This window comes from Pelodiscus sinensis, chromosome 5, assembly GCF_049634645.1.
Source record: "Pelodiscus sinensis isolate JC-2024 chromosome 5, ASM4963464v1, whole genome shotgun sequence".
Taxonomy (NCBI): domain Eukaryota; kingdom Metazoa; phylum Chordata; order Testudines; family Trionychidae; genus Pelodiscus; species Pelodiscus sinensis.
This window is the reverse complement of record NC_134715.1, coordinates 29,529,907-29,549,186: the sequence shown is the minus strand read 5'-3', so window position 1 is coordinate 29,549,186 and position 19,280 is coordinate 29,529,907. Positions and strand designations below refer to the sequence as shown.

Sequence of the window (19,280 nt, the reverse complement as noted above, 5' to 3'; positions counted from 1 at the left end):
TGAATAAAAATTGGTAAGAGCACCCAGGGTAGGCTGGTACTGACCTGATGTCTGTAAAGTAACTAGTCACCATTGTGTAGTAGATTGGCACAGACAGCCCTGCTGATGGAGAGGTTGGGGGCAGAGGACAATTTCCCTGGGGCTCAGCGATTCAAGGGGGCCTGGGACTCTGGCAGCTGCTGCCTTGAAATTGCTGCTGGAGTGCAGCAGCACATGGTCTAGGCAGCACTAAAGGCTGGGGGAGGGGGAGTGGAAAGGGAAAGCTGTGCTGTACTCCTAGGCTGTGTCTAGACTGGCAAGTTTTTCCACAAAATCATCTGCTTTTGCGGAAAAACTTGCCAGCTGTCTTCACTGGCCGCTTGAATTTCTGCAAGAACACGGACGATCTCAAGTAAGATCGTCAGTGTTCTTGCGGAAATACTGTGCTACTCCCGTTCGGGCAAAAGCCCTCTTGCGCAAATCATTTGTGCAAGAGGGCCAGTGTAAACAGCACAGTACTGTTTTCTGCAAAAAAGCTCCGATCGCGAAAATGGTGATGGGGGATTTTTTGCGGAAAAGCGTGTCTAAATTGGCCACGGACGCTTTTCCGCAAAAAGTGCTTTGCGGAAAACGCGCTTTTCCAAAAATGCTTTTAATGGAAAACTTTTCCGTTAAAAGCATTTCCAGAAAATCATGCCAGTGTAGACGTAGCCCTACGGATTTGCAGAGGCTGCCCGCTCCACTGGGCACAGAGCTCACAAGGCAAGGGGCTGCCCATAACCAAATGAAAACATAATATAGAGGAGGTTGCATGGCCCAGCATTAGCACCTTTCAGGGCATGATTAAGTTTTTATGTTCTGTTTATATGATGTTTCTGATTGATGGTATTTTGCCCCTTCAAAAAAAAAAAAAAAGTCCAGAACTGTCATTTAAGCTAACAGTGGTCTGAAAATGAAATTTTGGCAAAAATGGAAATTGTCCTACTTTATTTTGCATTTTGGTTTGGTGGTTGGTTTTCAGATAGGTCCCTGGGGAAGTACTGAATTATTTGTTTTTCTGTTGCTCTTTAAGACAATTCCTATTTTATTAAAATACCTTCACTTTATAATTTTTTTGTTGTTGTATGCAGCTTTAAGGCACTCCTAGCTATCAGGTTTGGGTGTCATTACATAAATTGACATGGATATTTATTCTCTTAAGGAACAGGTACAAAGTTGCAAAGGGAAGCAACAAAGGGGGTGAAATTTATAACTCAACAAGGATACTTATTAAAATGTGTGTGTTTAATGATAGTTTGACAGCGCTTGGCTTTGAAGTCAAATGCTTTGATGACCTTAAAGCAGAAGAAGTGTTGCAGAACATTTATGAAGGTAGGAATCTATGTCACGGGTATGTCTTAGTCTGCTTGCAGAGGTGGTTCTAGATAAGATTGTATTTCTCCATCACTGGTAGACAAATTCATGTTAACCTGTACAGGCAGTCCCCGGGTTACGTACAAGATAGGGACTGTAGGTTTGTTCTTAAGTTGAATCTGTATGTAAGTCGGAACTGGCATCAGCCGCTGCTGAAACTGATCAGTTTCAACAGCCGCTGAATCTGGACACCAGTTCTGACTTACATACAGATTCAAGATAAGAACACCAGGCGTCCCCAAGTCAGCTGCTGCTGAAACTGATCAGCAGCTGATTCCAGGAAGCCCAGGGCAGAGCAACTCTGCCTCGGGCATCCTGTAGTCAGCTGCTGGCCAGTTTCAGCAGCGGCTGACTTTGGGACGCCTGGGGTAGAGCAGCTCGGGTGCTGCTGGCTTGGTCCAGTAGCGCGGCTGCTCCTCGGAGCTACTGGACCAACCCAGCAGCACCCCAGATGCTCTGCCCCAGGCATCCTGATTCAGCCACTGCTGAAACTGATCAGCAGCTGAATCTGATCAGCAGCTGAATCAGGACGCCTGGGGCAGAGCAGCTGGGGTGCTGCCGGGTTGGTCCAGTAGCGCCGAGAAGCGGTGCTGCGGGACCAACCGGCAGTGCCCCACCTGCTCTACCACAGGCCCCCGGCTTTGCTCCACGTCTCCCTGGTCTGCTGGGGGGGGGGGGGGCACTAGCTGCATCCCCCCCAGCAGACCAGGGAGACGTGGAGCAAAGCTGCGGAGGACCCGGGCCGAACAGTGGCGCTTCCAGATCAGCGCCGCGGTCCGGCCCGGGTCCTCCGGGGCTCTGCGCAGCGTCTCCCTGGTCTGCAGACCAGGGAGACGCTGCACAGAGCGGCGGAGCACCCGGCAGGACCCGCGCCGCTTCCAGCTGATCTGGAAGCGGCCGCGGGTCCGGCCCCCGGTGCTCCGCCGCTTTGCTCCTGTCTCCCTGGTCTGCTGGCTCCGCCAGCAGACCAGGGAGACGGGGAGCAGCTTTTCTCGCCCCGGAGAAGGCGGGCGGCGGGACCAGGCGTCCCGCTGCTCTAGTTCTCCGGGGCGAGAAATCCCCGTTTGTAACTACGGATCCGACATAAGTCGGATCCGCGTAACTCGGGGACTGCCTGTATTGTTTTCCTTTTGTGATGAATTCCCATAACATAAAAAGACTAAGTAACAGAAAATACGTAATTTTATACCGGTATTATCTTCATTTGTATTGCATTGCAAGCATTTATATTCCCAAAATGCACCTGTGACCAACAAAATTAGTATTTAATAGGCATCTCTCTGACTTCTAGTAGACTGGCTACTCAGGTTGTACGGATCAGTGTAGTTCCAGACCTCAGCAGAGCTGATTTACAGCCACTGACAATATGGCTCAACATATTTGGAATAGGACTGATTTGAGATTAAGTCATTTAATGAGGTTTTGAGTAGACTAATTGTGTGGTGTTTAATAAATAGCATAAAAGTTGCATAATCATCTAAACACAGCTCCACTATTCTAGTGTCAATGGACAACCACAGTGATGCTGACTGCTTTGTATGTGTGTTCCTGAGCCATGGTGAAGACAATCACATTTACGCCTATGACGCTAAAATAAAAATTCAGACGGTGACACACATGTTCAGAGGAGACAACTGCCAGAGTCTAATAGGAAAGCCTAAAATATTTATAGTTCAGGTAAGATGTCGGTTTTTGAATTTATGTACTTCCCTTTCTGTGCTATTACCTGCCCATAGGCTGTCTACACTACAAGGTTTTTGCATAAAAAATGGTGAAGCGTCCACACCTCAAGCACATTTTTGCACCAAAATAAACAAACCTAAAAACCCCGTAAATCGGCAGGACAGAGGGCTTTTGCCAGTAGAGTTATTCCTCTCCAAACGAGAGCTACAGCTCTTGCACAAAAAGGCATGTGTGGACACTCTGCAGGGGTTTCTTGTGCAAAAAGAGCCTACAGAAAAAGCACAGGTGCTCTGATGGCCATTCTGTTAATGGCAATCAGAACTTTCTTGTGCAAGAGCATCCATGCAGTGTGGACACTCTTGTGCAAAAGCACATCGCTTTTGCGATGCACTTTTGAGGTGTGGATGCGCTTTTGTGCAATAAGTTTTTGTGGAAGATCTCTTCCACAAAAAGCTTCTTGCACAAAAACCCTGCAGTGTAGACATAGCTTTAGTGAGAGAAAGTTTTCTCTGTGGATCAACTTCTTGTCTCCACCTGTCTCTGGCAACACAAGCACTGCATGATCTCGATCTCTCTCTCTCTGCAGGTTAATGACAGGTGCATACCACTTCCATAGTCCTTGAGTGTTCCTCAGTCCATTTCATTGAATTCGCTGAGATTCACTGCTCCCAAAAGACTAACAAACAGCATCTTACTTGAGTCAACTAAGATCCCCCACTCTGCCTAACAGATGGCACTTAGATATGTTTAAAGTGAAAATAAGAATAAGTTTATCAAAGAATAGAGATTCAAATAATAGAAACTAAGACTATTAGAAAGAAATGGTTACATATAAAACAACAACACACTTTTGTGGAGCCTAAACTTAACTCATGGAGCATTTTCCCATCTTTTACAGGATAGCTTTACTCCAGTGCCTTTTCCAGCCAAGGTGGCTGAAATCCCTCTTTTATAAGGTCAAGAGTGCTAGCAGGATCTCTCTCTGCAGCCCCAAATATACCAGATGAGAACTTATATTTTTACCTCTTCTCAATTCTCGTCAAGTTCTTCATGAGCATTTAACTCAATATATTAAGAGACATCTATTGAAAGACACAGGGATCTGCCAATGAAATAAACTTCTCCAGATAGGAGGTGGGAGACACACTTGTTTCAAGATGTGCTGTTTTTAGCTACAAGGCCTAAAAACAATTTTCACACACACACACACACACACACACACACACACACACACAAAAAGCCATCTATTGTGACACAGGCTTCCATCAGAGACCCTACAAAACACCTTAAAGTTAACCCAGGGGATCCCTGTCTCTTAATGCTAGATGGCATCAAGAAATCTTTGGGTTACAGTTATGTACTGGGGTTGGAAAATAACTAGTGTACAAAAGCTTTTGAGAATCAGCTTAAATTTAATTTTTTGCTATGCTAGCTAAAACAAGACAATCTTGTATTGAAGCTGCCACGGTCACAATGGTAAAATTATATGGATACATGAAAGCTAGCTCAAATCAAGACCGTGTAAATAGCCAACAATTGTCCAATGGCAGAGACACCTTTACCATCAGTAATTTGAGGGAAAGAATCTCAATTCCTTAGGTAACCACAACTAGTGCTTATATACCAGACTTAGGAAAGCTAAAAACTGAATAGGCATACTCCATGAACTAAGTTCTTGCCTCATCAGATGGTTCCCTTCCAGTCAAGGTTGAGGTCTCTTGGCCTGATGCTGTTGGAAGTTTGTACTACATGACCTTTGCTGTACATTTTTGTGTAAACCCCATTTATATTTGGAGCTCAATTAGTCATGCACTATATGTTGGCCTCTCATGACCTTTTAGCAAAGAAATTCTTGCTTCAGTGGGTCTCAAAATTGGCTGCATAATTCAACATGAGTAACAGTGGCCAGGGCCTTCAGGAGATGAGTGGCCTCCATTTACAGCAATCGTGGGCAGACATGGCCATAATTTAAAGCTGTTTCCCTCCCTGGATGAATCACTTTATCACTTCTCTCCTCTTGGGACAAAACTTCCTTCAGACTTAAGAGTCCCTGCAGAATTAAACCTGCTGCTAAGTCAGTATCTTATACTAAAGAGTAAATCCACTTTGGATTTTATACAAGTCAGAACTGCAAGAAGGAGAAATGTTCAGTACCACAACTGGAACTTTAATTATTTGGAGGCTCTTACTAATGTAGACTCGTCCATAAAACAACACAACCAAAAATCAGTTCCACCCTTGTTTTAATTTACAATGTACACTAAGACATTAAAAGATAGTAATGATGACCCTGCTGAAATATCGGAGGCTGCAGTGAAGAAACTCTCATCTTATTGCGTCCCCGACTTTGTCTCCTGTGCTACACTGAGTGCATCAGCCTCACACTACTGCTTCTCCCATGAGTATACCACCACACTGTTTTCAAGCTGCTGCTTAAACACACACCACCATCCCTGAACTGGTCTGTAAGGTACTACCACCTTCTTCCAGAAATGGAGAGCAGATCGGTACCGTGTCAGCTATGCCTTGATATTTCTAAGTTAATGCCCTTCACTCTTAACCAGCTTGCTCTACCAATGAAAATATTGTAGTAGGATAGAACGTCGTTCTTTCTGAACACAGCTACATTAATGAACAGGAATGCTTCTGCTTTTAGCATTTTGTTCTGTGATGGCTAACTGTACTCAGTAGATAAGAGGAGTTGACAGTTTTCTTTCCTGCTAGGCATGTCGAGGAGATAAACACGATGACCCAGTCATTGCTCAGGATGCAGTGGACAGTATTACAGATAAGTCCAACATCAATGAAACTGAAGCAGATGCTGCAACTGTGTATACGTTACCTGCAGGTGCAGACTTTCTAATGTGCTACTCAGTTGCAGAAGGTATGTTATTTTGCACTGACATTTCTAGCATCTAACTCCTGCAGGAGTTTTGCAGCTGTATCATTAAGTATAGTAGGTTTGCAGTTTCTTCACTGCACAATCAAAACAAGAATTCAAGTTCCTTAAACTCACCACTTTGCATGTCTGCATAAGAGGCGTCTCCCAAGTGGTGAAAGGGTTGAGAATAAGTCAAAACATGCCATCTAACTTGACATTTTTAAATCAGTTCGCTCCTCAAAACATACTGATCACATCCTTATCACTGAGTTACTTGTTGGGAGGAAATAGTCTTCTGCATCTCTCTTCAGTGTCATATTTCTTCAACCTCTTCACATAGCAGGATGCCCTCCCCAAACCATCTCTCAATCCTAAAGACTATCTCATAATTCCACAATGGGTGAATTTACAGAACTGTTTCTGCTATTAAATTAATATTGCACTTCATTTAACATTGCCTGATGTTGGAAAGGTATACAAATATTAATACAAAATAATTTTGCATAATATTGTATAAAAGTCAAAGAGCAAAATTAAACACCAATGTGCAACTCCAGTGACAGAAATGAAGAGGTAGCAGGTTTAAAACAAGCAAAAGGGAAGTACTACTTCACACAACACGCAGTCAACCTCTGGAACTCATTGACAGGGTGTGATGTGAAGGACAAAACTAACTTGTGGGTTTTTTTTTTTTTTTAAAAGGTAAGTTTATGGAGGTCCATCAATGATTAGCCAAGATGATCAGAGATGCAACCCCATGCTCTGGGTGTCCTGAGCCTCTAAATGCCAGAAGCTGGGCATGGATCACTTAATAATTGCCCTCTTCTGTTCATTCCCTGTGAAGCATCTAGCAGAGGCCACTGTTAAAGAGAAGATACTGGGCTAGATCAACCATTGGTTCGACTGTGTGGCTGTTCTTATTAATCCCAGGTTAAATTTGATTATTCAAATCTGCCAAAGTGCTGTTTTTATCTCTGGCATCAGAGTACCCAAGATAGCACAAACAGTGAAGAGAGATATCTAGAACTTACCTGCAGCCCATGAAAATGACTGGCAATAAGTAAAGTGTGGCATTAAGTGTTATTAACTGTCACTTCTAGTCTTCATTTAAGGTTAAATGGAATCCTATGCTCTTATTTCCCAATAGGTTATTATTCTCATCGTGAAACTCTAAATGGCTCCTGGTACATTCAAGACTTGTGTGAGATGATAAGGAAGTATGGTTCCTCCTTGGAGTTCACAGAACTTCTCACTCTGGTGAACAGGAAAGTATCTCATCGCGAAGTGGATGTGTGCAGAGACATTAATGCCCTAGGCAAAAAGCAGGTTCCTTGTTTTGCCTCAATGTTGACTAAAAAATTACATTTTCATCAAAAATCAAAGTAGAAATGCCCATCTGTGAGTGACATTTTATCCACAGTCACCCAAAATATGGAAAATTTCTTCATCACATAATCTAGTAATCTAGATCACTGAAAGTAGTTTAAAATATGATTTTTTGATGTGGCTAGAGAATTTCACAGGTATTCACCTCATGCATTTTCCTCAACAGGACCATTTTGCAAAAATGCTAGGATCAAATTTCAGGATTAATTTAAATATTTTAAAAAAGTTTCTGTATTAGAAATAGCTTTGTTACAATACATCAGCATTGCAGCAATAGCATTCTCAGGGAATTTTTGGGGGAAATAAATGTAATATTGATTTCTACGTAATAAAAATTGCAAGGTGCTCAGATCCCATGCTAATGAGGGTTATGCAAGTGCTAAGAGAGAAGCACTTTTTAAACCAATTTTTTAAAATGTTCTGATTTACACTTGAATGACACTTTCTGCTTTCTATCACTTTGTAGCTTTTCACAATTTGTAAAAATTGCATTAGCTTATAAAAGCTTTTTTCTCCTCTACTCTCAATTTATGGGGAATGCAACTAAGGCATGTTTTGTAATTTTTCAGTATCTTAAAATATACTTCACATCTTCAACACATTAAAATGTGCATTTCAGTAAACCCCCAGCCTGTGTGATATTTTGCCTTTAATTTAAGGGGAGGAACTCAACATCTGAGAAGCACTGCTGTTTTGGGGTTCTTCCTTACTAGATCAATACCTTTTCTTCGCTTTCCTTTAAAGAGTTGATGTAGTTAGAAAAATGACTGCATGTGTTCCATTTATTCTCTAGCTAATTTACACAGTAACTACACACAGTTCACAACCTAACTGACCTATTAATTAAAAAAAAAATTAAAAAAAAAATCGAACCCCACTATTCTTTGTATTGAAACTTATAGTACCCTGGACACTGCATGCCAAACTAATCTTTTACTATAATAGCACACTGAGTTTATAATAGTGCTACTCAGGAGAGCTATGTACATATATGTTCTTCAGCCACCTGAACATGAGCCTACATGTCACACTGTAAAATTCATATACAATATATTATGAATTAAGAAAAATACAGATGATTGGTGACAAATTATTTTTTGTTTCAGATTTAAGGTACTATATTATATAGACATCTGAGATGATGTACAGTATATAGTGACATATGATTAGGGATGTTAAATTTCGATTAACTAATCGAATAGTCAATGGGATTTCCATCAACTATTTGATTAGTCCATAAGGATTAACGCATTCTGCCTTTTATGTACAAGAGGCCCAGCTATGTGGAATCTGGGGCCAGCGGGGAGTCCCACTGACCCAAAGCATGTGGGTGCGTCTGCTTTGAAATGTACAAGAGTCTCCAGTGGGACTTTGTACATTTCAAAGTTCGCCGTCGCTGCACCCCTGCCACCTCCCACGGAGCTGGAGCTAACCAGATTCCCCCAGCACTTCTTCATCCTCTCCCCCCCTCAACCTTGCTGCTTCTTTGTGCTAGAGGCAGCAAGGGAGCAGAAGCAACCAATTGACTAGTTGCTTACATCCCTACCTAAGATCAACTAGTTTTATTGTTAATTCTATTAATTCCTTGTATAAATAGCACGGAGGATTTGAGTCTGTGGTTCAAGGTTTTAGTGCTTTGACTTTGTCAGTTAAGAGGACATAACTGCCAGAAGTTAGATACATGGAGAGAAATCCAAGAAACTTTTCTTAATCCTGGGTCAGGGATTTCCTCAATGACTATGGTTTGGTTAACTTTCTCCATCTGTAAATGTGAGTAATACTTATCTACTTTCATAAGTGGCAAGAGGTTCTGGATGGAAGGTGTTATGGAAGCACTTATACACATTCTTAATTTTAAACATAAACTTTCCTGATTGGGACTTAACCAGAAACCCGTTAAAGCATAAAAATACATTTGGCCATAAATACCAGAAACCGTTCCATGAGATCAAGTTTTCTGAGCTATTCACCTCTGCTGTTAATAGACCCATCAAAAATAGTAAAATGCTTCAGTACAGTAGAACACCATTCTGACTCTTATGCCCACATCAATTCACTAAAATGGAGAGAGATTTTTATTACAAGATCAGAATGCATATTTTGAAGGATTTATTTTGGTAATTCATTTTTAAAAATCTAATGATATAATAGTTTTAATCAGAATTTCTAGTAATGTTCAGAACTACAGTCGTCAAAAATATCCAGTTTGCAACATAGTAACTATATATTGAAATCAGTTTTGAAAAAATTAATCTTTATCATTCATTTCCTGTATTGGAAGTCTCAGGTGTAGAGGCTGATGCAGGCGTCTCAGGGACTCTTCAGTCTGTAAACACAAGAGAAAATTAAATGGATTATGTGTCCATATTTATCCCTTTCAGCCACCCTTAATTTGTACCTTCCTTTCATACTTCTGATATTCTTTTCATGTAGCCAGGTCTTTCATTTCTGAGAAAACACTAACCTTATGATACAGATTTCCCACAATAATCACAAGTACAACCTATCATTCTAGGGATAATCATCCAAAAACCATTCTTGCCAGCAGTGAGTTAATCTGTCAGACTGACCACAGGGACTATAGTTATACAAATGCACAAACATCCACTTTTCAGGCAACTGAATGTACCACTCCACACACAGTGCTCTCCCACCTTCAGTTTAATGCCTAAAAACATTTATAAAGCCAATTTTCTCCAACAGCAGAACTGAATTATTTTACATGCTCTAACATAAATTGCAAAAACTTCAAACTAGTGTCAGATAAAGTGAAAATATTTTGAAAACCCAGCTTTGATAAAAGGAACTAGTTTGAATCCTACCCATTTTTTTAAAGTTACCTCCCTTCACTTGATTAAAAAAACCCCCACTGAAGTAAAGTATTTCCGTTTACTTTAACTAGACTGCAAATCAGGGTCCTTTATATTTTATTGAAGACTGGGGGACTTTATTTCTCATGGACCACTGAAGACTTTCCCCAGTTCCATATCACTGCTACTACAGAAGATGGAGATGGGATAGAAACCAATTTATCACTCTTGAGAAACACAAGTGAGTGACTTCTCTTCTCCCTCTCTTCCAGCCTCCATGGGCTGCCTGTCCAGTGCTGAAAATTTCTGTCCAGATAATGTGTTACATGTTCACATTTTAGCCTTGATGAAAATCAATAAATCTACAAGTCATTTTCCAATTAGCTCATGGTTAACTGCAAAGTCACAGTGTCTTGATTTCACTTGTACCAAGAGACTTATGAAAATACCTCTGCCAGCGCCTCTTTTAGCTTGTTATATTGTTCCACATCAAAATGTTGGCTTCTGGATATTTGATAGAAGTAATGGAGGAATTGCCTGTTTTTGACATCTGGGTAAACATAATCCTAATAGACAGAAAAAGGACACAAATGTTTGGGGTTCTGGGGCAGGCAGGCAGACAAAGACATTTGTATAAGTAGAGTTAAATCAAAAGAACGTACATTTAAAAAAAAACAACCCTTAAACCTTGACAAATAAATGACCTTATTTTTAGAACTGCCAAGCACTCAGTGCTCCCATTAGACTCAATGGATGAGTCCATCACAGGACACCGAGGAAGTGGGGCTCTTGACTCCTTAAGTCTCTTTGAAAATCACAGACAATGGCAGCCTCTGAAAATCAGGCCATTCATGTATGTATCAATTTATCCCAAACAGAACTACAACTCTCCAGAAATTCAGCAGAAAGCAAGAGTAGAAACACTCACAAATCCAGCTCTCAACAAACCAGCTGAGGTCCAAAACCCAGTATCCCTCTCCACCTGATGTTTCATATCTATCATAGTTCCATATATGCAAGTAATGGATATTCACCAACTACATCCATACCAAGCAAAATTAAAATACAGGAGTGCATTATTGAATATGCATCACAAAAAAACCAACAAGTTACTATCCAACAATGTGCTTTAGGAGCCCAAATGTGATGTGGGTAAACATGTAAGCTCCTTTAATTATATGGGAGTTGATGATCATTTCAACATACGGTACTCTGTCCATGTTCTGGGTTTTTGCTGTTCAGGAACTCTCCTCCCACCCCCTTCTCTTAAATATGCCTCACTTCAACTTGTGACTTCTCCTTTGCATATGCAAGAGCAAAAAAGGAAGTTAGGCCACTAAGAAAAATCTGTATCTTACTCAAGGAAATAAAATAGGGATTCTTAAATGGTGGGTTAGGACCCCAAAGTGAGTTGTGACCCCGTTTTAATGGGGTTGCCACGGCTGGTGTTGTCCCTGGGACCTTGTAAGTCTGAAGCCCAAGCCCCAACACCCAGATCTAAGGTTCCATGCCTCCCTGCCAAGGCAGAAGCCTTTGGAGCTTCAGCTTTTACCCCCGGCCTGGAGTGGAAGGGCTTAGGTGGTGGGTCTCGGACTTTGGCTCTGGGATTGTGAAGTAATTTTTACTGGTCAGAGGGGGACCATAGTGCTAAGTTTGAAAACTGCTGAAATAAAGTAGGGGAAACGGCTAGAAAATGTCCCAACAGTTGGGCCTCAAGTCACATATGAATGCCATTAAACAAAAACAACAACAACAACAACAAAAAAGATGGAAGTTTTCCCTGGCCCATCATGAGATTGCATTCCTTGACCAGCTCTGGTTTAGTACTTGCACTCTGTTTGCAGAGAGGTATGCAATACAGTAAACATCCAGGCCACATACAAAGAATAGACTCAAAGAGGATAGTTTCCATTTCCAGTATCAAATGGCACCTCCCCCGGTCACTGATTCCAGGCAAGCTTTTTAAGTGCAGTTCATATGGGCAGCTCATTTGTGAGCTTCATTAAAAACCCAAGTTCCCTCTTGAGTGCAGTTCTACAGAACACACACATGCTTTGACGTTTCAATACAAAGGGTAATTTATTATGAAAATTGGCATAATATTAACTTCAGACCTGTTTATAGAATGGAACTTACCAGCTTAGTAAGTACAAAGTAAGCATAGAATGCCAGGGCACTCCCGTAAGTGATAAAATACGTGACCGGCTCCATTATATCCCATGAATAGACCCACCACGTGAGCCAGGCCAGGGCACCACCTTGAGTGGACAATAGCGCTAAGCCAATCCATAGGAGCCTACTAGTCCTTGCATCTGCTCTTGTTGCAATTCTGGCTTTCATCTAGGACAGAAGAGTTACTCATTCAATATGTGGAAATTAATTTCATACATTTCTCAGACACAAAGGAGAGAACATATTCCAGTATATACTTTCCTCCTGGATCAGTGCTTGCATTCAGGAGTCCTACTCACTGGCCAGTCTTCCCAGAAAGGCTTTGCATTCATTCCCACCATGGAGTACAGAAGGGAAGAGTTTTGCCTGGCCCCAATCTTTCCCTTCATTCACACCTTCGGACTCTACCACTTAAATCTACATGCATGAACAGATGCTGCCTGATTTTTCAGAGTGGCACTTTGACAGCACATCTGGGATTTCTGCTTTTCAGTGTGAGGTCTGTTCCCACATCATGCTCTTGCTGGTCTCCTCCTCCCTACTATGCATTCAGGTCACTTGAACTTGGCCTGTCTTAGATTCACAATGCTTGCCCTTTCCATTTTAGGTTATGGTCATCATTAGTCAGACTCAGCTGGCTGACATGGGATAGCTTTGTAACAGAAAAGCAATAGTGTTATTAACTTTTTTTTGGTGGCATGACACCACCACTCTGGGCACACAAAGTGAACAACCAGGTCCAGGCATAGTAACCAGGTGGCAGTCCAGGATAGTGCCAGCGCTCACCATAGTTTTTCTCCAGCTCTAGAAGTTCTCAACTGGATAAGCCAAGTAAAAGAAGAAGGCAGTGGGATGGAAATCTTGTGTCCACATTGGCTATCTCCAATCTGCCTGTCTATTAAGGAGGGCTTGCCTCATTTTTTCATGCTCAAGCTATTACATCATGGAAATTAGTGTAGAGAAATTTGTTCTTCTATTTAAAAAATCCTTCCCAACCTGCTCAAGAGGTACCAGCTGGTCCCGCAAACGGTCCAGTTTCTGAAGCAGTTCTCTCTCTCTCCTTAACTGGTGGTCTTCTAAATGAAGGGCCGTGAACAGTCTGTGAACCAAGGATCTGACATCATCTGCTTCAACAGCATGCTCTTTAGTACACTTTTCTGGAGAAAAAAAAAAAAAAAAAAAAGACCACGGTTGTCATTATAGGGACAAGGTGGGTGAGGCAATATCTTCTATTGGACCAAAGGAACAAGTTTTCCAGTTTTTACAGTAACCTTAAGACCTTCGTGTATTTTTGAAAGCTTCTCTCTGACACCAACAGAAGTTGGCCCAATAAAAGATGATTACCTCTCCCAGCTTTTTTCTCTAATACGCTGTGACTAACATGACAACAAGACTGAAAACATGGTTGTTGTGACTGGTAAGTATCAAGCAATGCTCATTCAAAAAAACCCAAAAACCACACAAACAAAAACAAACGAACAAACCTGTCATTGTTTACAGAGTATTTGTGTGTGGTCACAGTCTGAGGCTCAAAGGGAAGATGAAGCCACTTCTGTTTTGAGAGGACTGCCATGATTTTTTTTTTAATCACATACAACTGGATAATTAGATTTATTAAGGCTTCAACAGAGCTGTGGTTCTCACCTTTTACAGGGACGTGTACATTATAAGTTGTGTTGTTGATTACAAGTTTGAAGTCATTCATCAACAAAACTTCCATCAATGCTGTAGCAGGGATCTTGCTACCGTCTGCAGGAGAAAACACAGAGGCTTAAATCCTTCACACAAAATTACTTTATTTAAAAAAAAAAAAAAAAGAGAGAAATAGAAAACCTTTGTCATCAGTTTCCAAAAAGAAATGTCAGCCAAAAATGTCTTAATAAATATTGCATTAAGTCTAGAAGTAAACAGTATACAGCTACAACTATTAACTGTGCTGAACAAATATGCTTCTTAACCAGGGCCGGCCTGAGCCATTTGTGCGCCCCAGGTCCCGGGAGCGCAGCACCACCCCCCCGGGAGTACGACACATGCATGGCTCCGCCCCCGGGCGCACGGCACTCTCCGCCCCCGGACGCTTGGTGCATACGCGGCCCCGCCCCTGGGCGCCTGGCGCATGCGCGGTGCCACCCCTGCCTGGCCTGACAGCCCCGCGCGGCGCCCTGTACAATGGGGCGCCCCAGGGGGGTAGCCTGGTTGGCCCAGACCTTGGGCTGGCTCTGTTCTTAACAATATTAAACCAAGAGAACATCACCTGAAATACTTAGCATGTGCCTATATTTCACGTAACCTGTTTGGAATAACTCATTATTAGTAACCTTTTTATTTTAGTTTTAGGGTGAGAGACAGTAAAGATAAAACCATATTTAAAGACTCTCTTTACCTGTGTCAAGACCTTAACATTCTCTCTACTGTATCTAAACCTATATCTTTTTGTGTTACTTTTTGCATCTGGAAAATTAAACTATTTAGACCAGATTCACTTTCTAGACAAAGAATGGTCTTGTGTGATTACTACACAGTACTTCTACCTCAGGAAATCTAGCTTCACCAAACTTATTGAGGGGTCCAGGTAAGTAAAAGTTTCTGTGTCTGTTTTTTCTTAGTTGGAGACAATGTTTGTAGTGTTTTGGATGGAGGATACAACAACATAAGACTGAAGACCTTAGAAATTTCAAAGAACTACTCAAGGATTGAGAGATTGTCAAAACTTCATTGAAAATACTGCATTTCCAGAATTGTGTATGTAATCATCAATAATAAATAAATAAATAAATAAATAAATACAATCCTCCAGGCACTATCTCTGAACAGATGCAATCTGGAGTATCTCTTCCAAACAGGGCTTAAACACATTTAACTCAAGTAAATTAATCATGATTAAACAAAGTTTTAATCACACTGTTAAACAACAGACTACCACCTGAAATGAATTAAATATTTTTTTACATTTTCAATTATATTGATTTCAATTACACAATTCAAAATGCTCACTTTATATTATTTTTATTGCAAATATTTGCACTGTAAAAAATGAGAAACAAAAGAAACAGTATTTTCATCATACCTCATACAAGTACAGGCAGTCCCCGAGTTACACGGATCCGACTTATGTCGGATCCGCACTTAAGAACGGGGCTCTCTCGCCCCAGAGCTTGCAGGCACGGGACCGCCCAGAGCGCAGCGGTCCCACCACCTCGACCTCTGGGGTGAGAAAAGCTGCTCCGGGTGCCTTGTGAGAGTTCATCTGCATCTAAACCAGAAGTGGAAGATAGATCCTCCTGGATCCAATCTCATGTTTTGTTGTTCTACTCCAGCTCAGACCCACTAGCACTGTGGACTTCAGTTTGCGTGTGGTGTACTGATAGCCCCAAATTTAGGAAAATATGTAATCATAAGTTTAAGTCCACTCCTAATGCGCATAAGCACTTGCTTAAGTACTTTGCTGAACTCGGCCCGAAGCACCTGAGACCGACAGACTGCCCTGGTCAGAGAGTAAGTTACAGTCCGAACCGTTCCATCGGTTTCCACATGCCTGCTATAAAAGCACTCTCTATGTACCTCCACACCTGTACTCTCTCATTGATACTCTGTTGCCTGGATCCAGCTGGCAGTTATCTGCTGAGACATCTACTCATAAGCTCAGGAAGCTGACACACCAGCTGGCTCTGCCTATCCACCTTGCATGGCTAGAACAACAAGCTGGGAGCACTATCATTTTCAACCAGAAAATGGAAATTGTGCACATCAACTCAGTTTTTCAACATTTTACAAATGTCACCTTAATAATTTACATGTAAATGAGCTTCAGCAGTCTCATTAAAATGACACTTAGGACAACAATACTTCAAAAAGGAGCACTTATTTTTAAATGCCAAGAAAACAGGATTTTTTTTTCATATTTGATGCAATACTGAGATTTATTAACCTGACCAATGGTTTATTAACTGGAAGAAAAGCAGAAGAGAAATGGAAGCCTGAAAAACAGAACCATTTTCTGGACAAGGCAATTTCCCCCTTCCATTTATCATATCCATAGAAAATTAAAGTAAATAAGTCAGTTCAGGTTAGCTTATCTTTAAAAAAAAATACAATATTAGGTTTGATCTTTCTACTCTCATTTTATCTACTAGCAAAATCAGGAGAACTATTTGCATTTAAATTTATTTCTTGTTTAAAGTAAGTGTGTGTGTGTGTGTGTGTGTGTGTGTGTGTGTGTGTGTGTGTGTGTGTGTGTGTGTGTGTGTGTGTGTGTGTGTGAGATTTTAAGATGTAAAAACCCATAGTGTTCAGATTTGGCTAACACTTTCCCCTATAATACTCATTTCCTGATAAAGTGAATAGAAAAGTTATTCTTCGTTGTTACAATTATTTGGCATTTGAGGGAATGCAGTGGAGAAGATTAACTAAGTCACTGCTGTTAAATGCAAGCCAAGTATTTATCAGATCATATGTTTCTATCCTTTGTGAAGTTAGCCATATTTCCTTTAGAACTGGTAGCCTCATGGACATCTGCAAAATGTGTGGCCTTGGGTCAGTTGCAGGGAATATGAGAACATGTTACAGAATATAACCTTTATAATGCCTGTATTTTATCTACATGCTCAAATTGACTATTGCCTTCATTAAATCAATCTACATGCTTCATGGATTCAGAGGATAAAAATATTTTAAGAGAGATGAAAATCAATTACAAATAGAATATTAAGAGCCTATTTTGTAGCTCAAGTATGACATGCTCTTTTTCTCTGGAAAGAAGAAAATCTGCGTTCCTGCTTATAATTGCAAAAACGTATAAGTAGAAATGTACTACCTCAGAGATGACAAAATTCTTACAATAGAAGCACACCACAGTAGTGACAGTCTAGTTCTGGTTGAAAAACTACTTTCATTATAAACTTCTATTTATAGTGGCACCTTAGAGACTAACAAACAAACAAATTCATGTGTGTGTGTGTGTGTGTATATATATATATATACACACAGAGAGAGAGAGAGAGAGAGAGAGAGAGAGAGAGAGAGAAATAATGAGCTGTCATGGGCAAATCCCACTTCTTCAGATGAGCTAGAATGGAAATCATCAGAAGAAGTGGGTTTTGCTCACAAAAGCTCATGATATTATATATAATTTTTGTTAGTCTGTAAGGTGCCACAATTACTTGTTTTTAAAAGTTACAGAGTAACACTGCCACCCTTCTGAGGCTTTCTGTTTTCAGGAGAGTATAAATAAAGTTCCCTGCTTAAAAAAAAATTCACTTCTGGCTCATAAGCACACAGAGACCAAAGGCATAGTTTTCATAAGAAAATTTGCCTGGTTTTGTATTACAGAGATTTGAAAAATAAAAATGTCTCATTCCTAGTTAAAAAACTACAGAAAGTGCACATTCTAATAATTTATCAAGTGACTTTATGTTAAAGGACTGTGGTGCTCATAGCAGTTTGTGTTACCAGGATGTGTGTTTCTTTAAATTTAAAAAAATTGGTAGAAAAATAAAGATACAAGGCAACATTTTCAGAAGTACTCAAGTGACAGTTCAAGTTCTCTTAGGGGTGGATCAACCGCAGTACACACTGATCGTGTCAGGTGTCTGAAAGAATCTATCGCTCTTTATCACTATGCTGTGGGGCTTGTTAGGTTTTTTCCCCTAAAGGATTTATGCAGTCTACCCTCGGGACAATAAGTTCTAGGTAGAGTGCCCTTGATCAGTACCACGTTTTTAGGGCTGCTACAGTACCAGTGATGTTGGGGTTGCGTTAGTGTCCAGCCCTTTTATTTACTCCCTCTTCCCTGTGCCAATCTTGGGAGTAATATGACACACAGGCTGCGGCAGGGATAGAAGTGAAATTAGCAACAAATAAAGTAATACAAGAACTTCAATTTTTCCCATTGCAAGCAGGGGGATCCAGAGAGAGATATTGACAAAAAGGAGGAGACAGGATAGGTGGAAGAGATTGTGGTGAAGAGGTAGATTTTAGAGTAACAAACAACGGAAGCATAAGAGGTCACCAAGGGAAAGTATGTATGGTCTTGAAGGAAACAGAGGCAATGGGAAATGTAAATTTTTCTTCATAAAGGGGTTTTAAGTTCGCAAAACAAAGTCATTAGCCCAGTCAAAAATTCCCTCATGACAAGTCTATAGGTAGATCCCAAATTGCCCATAACTGAGCAAGTCCTTAGGAATTTTTATCTTTCAGGAAATGACAAGAATTTAGTTCCACAGTGCATATTTTTTTTCAGAATAATGGAACTCACTTGGTTTTGGTTGCAGAACAACCGAAGACAGATTCCTTAGTATGGAAGGAAAATCTATGCTTACAACTAAATAAAAGACTCACCATTTATTATTTTCAAGTCATCCCTAGCCTCTACATCAGGGCTACTCAACTTTAGAAGCCCCGGTGGCCACAATGATACTCACAGCACATGCCGAGGGCAGCAACTTAAGTGTGGTTGCACATACATGCAAATATATATGCAAGTATATGCAAATAGCTTCTTTCACACTGACGGGCATGAATACAAAGATTAAGGCAAGACTACACAACATGCAGGCCCCATTTAAGTCAGTGCTGCTGATTATTAAAATGCAATACTTACCCGATTTCCACCTACATGACAGCACTTTTAATGAGCAATAACAGTCCAGGAATTTAACTACTAAAACACACATCAACAGAGGACCATTATATTAACTACTTTTTGTTTTGGCTCCTACCCGTGGGCTATGTGTTAAGCCCTGCATAAACCCAAACCAAACCAAGGGCCGTAAACAAACAGACTGCGGGCCGCATGCAGTCCACGTGTCGTGTGTTGAGTAGCCCTGCTCTACATCATACTTGCAGAAACTCTGATAGACACAGCTAGTCACAGAAAGAAACTCTCTCAGCCCAGTACAGGGGCCCTTTAAGATTAGCAGTAAGAGAAGTACTGGAAAAGCCAGAAGACACCCATTTAG

At 40.9% G+C, this 19,280-nt stretch overlaps 2 protein-coding genes across 4 annotated transcripts in view; one reads left to right on the top strand and one right to left on the bottom strand.

The window, feature by feature from the left end:
• The window catches only part of CASP6 (caspase 6), a 29,292-nt gene extending 21,321 nt beyond the window's left edge, over positions 1-7,971 (top strand). For both annotated transcript variants that reach the window (XM_075929719.1, XM_075929718.1), the window contains 4 exons: positions 1,274-1,350; positions 2,894-3,069; positions 5,800-5,959; positions 7,104-7,971. In XM_075929719.1, coding sequence (XP_075785834.1) covers positions 1,274-1,350; positions 2,894-3,069; positions 5,800-5,959; positions 7,104-7,342 — 652 coding nt within the window. In that variant the 3' untranslated portion in view covers positions 7,343-7,971. The remainder of the gene's footprint in view (positions 1-1,273; positions 1,351-2,893; positions 3,070-5,799; positions 5,960-7,103) is intronic.
• A 1,463-nt stretch (positions 7,972-9,434) lies between these two features.
• The window catches only part of MCUB (mitochondrial calcium uniporter dominant negative subunit beta), a 74,101-nt gene continuing 64,255 nt past the window's right edge, over positions 9,435-19,280 (bottom strand). For both annotated transcript variants that reach the window (XM_075929721.1, XM_075929720.1), the window contains exons 4-8: positions 13,969-14,073; positions 13,321-13,481; positions 12,289-12,492; positions 10,602-10,718; positions 9,435-9,668 (exon numbers count right to left, since the gene is read on the bottom strand). In XM_075929721.1, coding sequence (XP_075785836.1) covers positions 9,591-9,668; positions 10,602-10,718; positions 12,289-12,492; positions 13,321-13,481; positions 13,969-14,073 — 665 coding nt within the window. In that variant the 3' untranslated portion in view covers positions 9,435-9,590. The remainder of the gene's footprint in view (positions 9,669-10,601; positions 10,719-12,288; positions 12,493-13,320; positions 13,482-13,968; positions 14,074-19,280) is intronic.